Source organism: Numida meleagris, chromosome 2, assembly GCF_002078875.1.
Source record: "Numida meleagris isolate 19003 breed g44 Domestic line chromosome 2, NumMel1.0, whole genome shotgun sequence".
Lineage (NCBI taxonomy): Eukaryota > Metazoa > Chordata > Aves > Galliformes > Numididae > Numida > Numida meleagris.
The window spans coordinates 42,636,627-42,642,806 of NC_034410.1; the positions used below are offsets into that span (position 1 = coordinate 42,636,627).

The 6,180-nt window shown below is 46.5% G+C and overlaps 1 protein-coding gene across 3 annotated transcripts in view; it reads left to right on the forward strand.

Annotated features, from left to right (window-relative positions):
- The window catches only part of TMEM108 (transmembrane protein 108), a 159,238-nt gene extending 155,538 nt beyond the window's left edge, over positions 1-3,700 (forward strand). For all 3 annotated transcript variants that reach the window (XM_021387621.1, XM_021387620.1, XM_021387622.1), the window contains 2 exons: positions 2,011-2,165; positions 3,350-3,700. In XM_021387621.1, coding sequence (XP_021243296.1) covers positions 2,011-2,165; positions 3,350-3,472 — 278 coding nt within the window. In that variant the 3' untranslated portion in view covers positions 3,473-3,700. The remainder of the gene's footprint in view (positions 1-2,010; positions 2,166-3,349) is intronic.

Below are 6,180 nucleotides of genomic sequence, written 5' to 3' on the forward strand. Positions count from 1 at the left end.
GTTGCTGGTGCACTGACAAGCTCAAAGGCTTGCTGCCTCCACTCATGCTCACCTGCACTGGGAGGATAAAACGTATGTCTCACTTCACTTTCTCATCCTAACAAGCCTTCAGGCTAGGCTGGGACTCGGAGCAGCCTCCTGGGCCCGAGCACAGTGAGAAGCAAAGACAGAGCCCTTGGGGAGGTCGAGCATTTCCCCAGGCAGAGAGTGGTGCTGCTGGCAAGGAAGGGGCTCCCTGCACGGGGGCTCAGCAGCACCAGTTGCTGGCTGTTACCCAGACTGGATAACAGTATGTTTGATAATGGCCAGCTTTTTTAAAATTGCGCAGGAGATTTTTCCATTAGTTCTGTAAGATGATTTACAGCATAAGCTCACCTTTCCCTTTGAATGAGACATAAACTGCCTGATTCAAACCTATTACCATTTTTTCTTAGTAGCTTATTCTTTTGTTTTAAATAGAGCTCTAGCCTTGTGCTTTTGTATTGCCATTTTATGTGAATAGATGGGAGACGAAATTAGATCCATGGCATATGGGTAGCTGCAATGTTTGTCAAAACATACAAAGCAGTTTTGACCTCTCTGCAGTCTTTTCTTTCCCCAGGCTATAATTCTAATAAATAATTTTTGCTGTAGCTGGGAAAATAATATATTTTCCTGCTTCATGAATATTTTCTCCTTTTCTATCATGAGGGGTTTAGAAATTATGGAGTGAATTTACAGCAGGGCATTCCCTATTTCACAGGTACAAATCAAAGTAAGTATGCACCCAGCTACCTGTCTGTCTGTATAAATCAGGTAGATTACAAGCCCAAATGTTCAATTTGTTCCACAGGTATAAAATGAGCACACCGAGCTTTGCATTACTTCTCCGAATAAACCTTTGTATGCACCTAAATTCTGCCTGAGCAAGGGCCAGTGGGAGCAGTAAGTTTGTTACAGCGGGTTTGCCCAGCTCTCATAAAATTGCCAAGATTGCAAACATGAATTGCAACGGAGATGATCAAAATGAGAGTAATTCCAGAAAGTAGATTCTGGCACCACTGCCACCAGCCCGTATCCATGGACTTGAGATCAGAAACCATCATACCAGGAAGTCTCACTTTCTGGTCACTTAGTTTTGCATGCTTCCTTACCTTCAGCTTGAGTATTTTGGCTCAAAGAAAATTAAATGTGCTCCACAGAGGCAAATCGAAGGTCAGACATCAACAAAGCCCAGGCAAGTGTAGGGAACAGATTGCACTCCAGTTGCCTCATCATTAAATAGCACATCCTGATGTAGACAGGCAGGAAAACCCCAGTCCTGGTTGACTTGGGCCAGTGCTACCCCGGAAATGTCAGCTACAGAAGACAGGTGCCAGAGGGGATCCCCAGCCCTCCTCAGTTGCTGTCTCATCCTGTGCAGAATCCCCTCTGTTCCTGTGGCAGCCTCTGTTTTGGATATGGTCACATGCTCCACATTATGTATGTGAGCTGCTGGGGCAGGGATCAGCAGCAGGGGCTTTAGATATTGAAGACATACAACTACATGCATTTGTGAATTTGGTATTTGAGCCTCGGCCTGGTGTCTGTCACTGCCCACTGCTCACAACTGCAGGGTCTGAACATGCCAGAAGCAGAAGACATCTGTGCAGAGGCATCCTTTGCAGTCCCTGTGGAGAGTCCTCTGTCCAAGAGGGTCTGTCACACCCTGGCTTGATGTTAAAATGCCATCCATTACCACACCAGAGCTTCTTCATTAGCCAGGCAGCCACATCAGAAGGTTTATAAACTCATGTCAAGAAGAAAGTGAAAACTACATATCCTGCCAAGCCCAAAGCCTCATCTTCTTGAGTCAGATCTTGACTTAACTGTGTGGTTTCTGTTCGATGGGAACTGGATCTAACTGAGGGTGAACTGTAGTGAACCAAGGTCACCAGCTCTCTCCTTAAGTAACTTTAAGCCAAATCCCCATTGCTGATGAGTCCTTCTTGAAAGGAAATAACCAATCTTTTGACATGTTTCTGTTGACAGCGGTTCTGCTGACAGTCTGCTGCATGAGGAGGAAGAAAAAGACATCCAACCCAGAAAACAATCTGAGCTATTGGAATAATGCTATTACCATGGACTACTTCAACAGGCATGCTGTGGAGTTACCGAGAGAGATCCAGTCCCTGGAGACATCAGAGGTACCTCACTTGCGTAACTAGTGCTTGAAAACCGTAACTGAAGCCATACTGGGAGACAAGGAGAGGAAGTCATATTAATAAAGCCTTGAAATCCCTATGGATATTCAGGGCAACAGTTTTTCAAAAAGCCTCAACCTCTCTCCAACAAGTGTATCATAAGATGCAATAAATAATAATAAATAAGCCTATAGTTTTTCAAACACCAGTTTAGAGAGTGAGACCTCCAGTGTATTAGCAATCCAAACATCAGCATATAGGAGTGCATAGTGCTGGTGCACACTCATCAGCCTTTCCTGAAAGGCTACGGCTGCTTCAGTGGTAGTATTCATGTGTGGGCAGGTGATCCTACTGATGGAAATATTAGCTGGCCTCAGAGATGGAGAAGAATAATTTAGCTTAGTTCAAAGGTATTTAAAACCTAGAACCAGTGAAGAGTTTGAGCTTATGCTGAAGTGATTTTCAGGAGATCAGCTGGCTAACTAACTCATTGAACTGAAAAAAAAAAAGCGTTCAGAAAGGAACCTGTGAGATGTGACAAGATAAGCACTCACGACCATTTCATCAGCGCCAATTTCCTGATAATCATGTAACTCCCGCTAAAGCAGGATTCTGGTCTAGACTTAGCAAGAAGCAGCTTTCACATGATAGGGCTATTCACATGGTCTCCAGAAGCTGCCATGTGAGTCAGTTTAAACTGATTGGAACATTACTGGACTGGTAGCTTCAAGCCATCTATTCTGTTGTCTGACCTCAAAGAGTAGTGAAAATGCATCTTTCATGAGTTAAGCCCAGCTGTCAGATGGGAAACTGTTCCAATACGTCATGAAAGTGAAAACAAAGAAAAGTGGAAGGTCAAATACAGGCTTGGTGTGTCTGATTTCTGGGTCCCCTTACTGAGAAAAAATCAGCTTGATTATCAGCGGAGTTGGGGATTATCAGAGAAAAGAGGATTATCAGGGCAGTGAGTGATTATCTTCACGCACGGCTCCTGCTGCCCGCAAAACTGGCTCTCTGAGGTTAGATCTCCTTTTGGAGTCCCCCAGAATTCAGGCATTTTCTGTGGGATGGGACCGAGTGCCCCCAGGACAAAAGGAACGGCCCTTTTCTCTCGCTGGCGGGCTGCCCTGTGTGCTCCGAAGGGTGATGGTGCGACATGCTCATGCTGCTCTCTGCCCTTCTCCTAGGACCACCTCTCTGAGCCACGCTCCCCTGCCAACGGCGACTACCGCGACAGCGGGATGGTCCTCGTGAACCCCTTCTGTCAGGAAACGCTGTTTGTGGGACACGAGCAAGTCTCTGAAATATGACCCCACGGCCGCCCTCCTGTTGCAGTTTCATCTCTACTGTCTCCAAATTATAAATATATATATATATTATAAATATAACCTTTGTGTAACCCTGAATTACAAGAAATGTTTTCAGCTTTTCTTTTTTTTCCCTCAGAATTGTCGACCCCTTTTTTATAAGTGTGGTAAAACTTTACAGAACAAACTGTGGCTTTATAAAATAAAGGTATTTCTAAGCAAAACACCTGTCAGATTGACTGCTTTCTTCCCTGTCCTTTACAACCTATTGCTAAATCTACTTGGCCTGAGAACACTGGGTAGGGCCGGTTCTGATGCAGGCAGTGTGTTTGCTACAGTATCCTGCAGTGGCTTCGGAGCGATCTGAAGTTACTTGATATTTCTCAGCCTAGTTGTGTGCTTCTGCTCGGTGACCATCCCATCCCTGCACTGTATTGCTGTCTGGCTTAGGTCACTCCTTTAGATTGCCAGGCTGAGATATAGGCTGAGCAGGACCAGTCTGGTCACCAGTAGCGGTCCATGTAGCTCACATGCCTGTCATGCATCCTTGTGCATGGCTCCAGTTCTGCCTGTGCATCCAGTGGGATGAGTTGGAATCTAAGCCCCACTGGGGTCTGCAAACTCAGCATGGAGAGAGCAGGAAAGCTGGGACAGAACGGGGTGATGAATGAACCTAACACACCCATGGGGTCTAGGAGATGGGCAACCCACCTTGATAATAACATTGCCCTGTGACTTTTTTACGTTATCTCTCTCAGATAGAAAGACTTGAGCTCTAGTTTTAGCTTTGAAAGTGTTTTACAAGAGCAAAGACCAGAATGGCCTTTTTTCCTGCATAAATGCCCTAACAATTACACTTCGGACATGCGGCTGCTCTTTTCCCACCCAATGAGTCCTGAATTACTTCCCACAGAGCAAACAGCCTCCAAAGAAGGCAAGTAGAGTGTCCCCTTCATAGGAGCAGAAATCTCCGCAGTGTTTTGGAGCAAATTGGCATTTCAGTCCTACCCAGTTAAGCACTAGATTGCAAGCTGTAATAGTAGTGTGGGAATAGGAAAGGCGAATGAACCTTAAATGATGGGTTAGAAATGGGCTGTTACAAGCAGAGGGTAACATGGAGCATGGAATGACTTTGCTAAATCGATGTTCTCTCTTCGAGTAAACCTGTACTGTTACCACGGGACCAATTTTCAGTTCTGCTCTGCAGATTGCCTTTCTCACTTTGCTCAGCAAGTGGAGTGGCCTCTATCCTTTGAGGCCTCAGTCTTCTTCTTTCCACCTCTGGCCATCAGTCCTCGTAGGTTATTTTCTTTCTTCACTCCTGACTTCATTGAGAGTGGCTATGAGGCAGCAGAGAGCATACCCCATGCTCTGGCTGGCTGCTTTGCACCACCGGCTGCACAAAGTTATCAGTACAAAGGTACCTCGGGCAAGGCAAGGTCAGAGCAGCATTGCCAACCACATGCCTTGCTCAAGTGAGCCACATCTGGTAACAGAAAAGGGAATTCTAGCCGTGACACATCTAGTCCAGCTGTACTGCCTGCCAGCAGGGTCCCAGTGTCTGTGGATCCCTGGAGCAAGCTGAAAGATTTACTACGTGATGGCTGGAATTGCACCAAGATGCAGCTCCCCCAGGGGCTGGGGGCCATAAAGGCATCTTTGCTCCTCCTTTCTCCCTGTCCCACACATGCATTTCTTCTGTGCTGAAGCACAGATGTGAATGTGGGCCCCAGGCTTCCTAAGATGATGCAACTGAAACGTTAGAGATACTGGATTTTTCCACTTGGAATCACAGAGTGATGTACTGCTTCCCTCGGAGGTAGCTGTGATCCTCCTGATGGAATACCAAACGGCCTCCTGCAAACAGCTGGCAGGTGATGGAGCAAAAGCTTCCTGAGCATCTTGCCAAGAGTGAAAGCAATCAGATGAGGCTCTTAATCTCCAGCTGCTGTGGTTTTTGACAGGGGAGTGTAAAGGGAGAACAAGGTCGCAAAGAAACAAATCAAGTTGCTTACAAAAATAGTATTTACATTTGTTTTCTGCACACGGCATTGCTTTTGTGAGGCAGATTTCTTTTGCCCTTGACACTGAGCAAATACGCTGGAATATACAAACTCACTGGAGGATTCCTCTCCTCTAGCCAGCTCAGTTTGCTTGGAAATCTCAGTCCAGAACATCCAGTAACTACCCAAAACCACATGCCATGAGATGCTGTGGCCTCCCCAGGCTTCACACAAATGAGCAACGCCAACCTGACCACCAGCAATCTCACCATGCTTGGACTTAAAGTTAAGCAGAATGAGAAGGGAGCGTGTCCCTGCTCTGAGACTGCTGAGCCAGGGCTGCATGCCCTGAGGAGGCCGAAACACCTAGAAATCCAGAAGCTGTCCATGGAATGAGGAGGGATTCAAGGCCCTTCAGCAGAAAAACATCAGCTGGGCTAGGCCATGGCTCCGCAGGCACCTCAGAGGTTGGTTTTAGTTAACTTTAAGTAATGCCTTGCTGCAGGAGGGCCTCTCTGGAGTAAGCAAGCAGCTAGTGTGTTTGTAATTCATGTATGGATGTATTAGAGCAGGAGATCATCTGGGCGTCAGCGCAGAAAACACCGCTGGCATTTTCACACGTACGTTGTCATGAATTCCTGCCCCGCTGGGCCTGTAAACACCATTGTGCTGTTCATCTGCCACATTTGCAGCAGCAGCAGCAGGGAG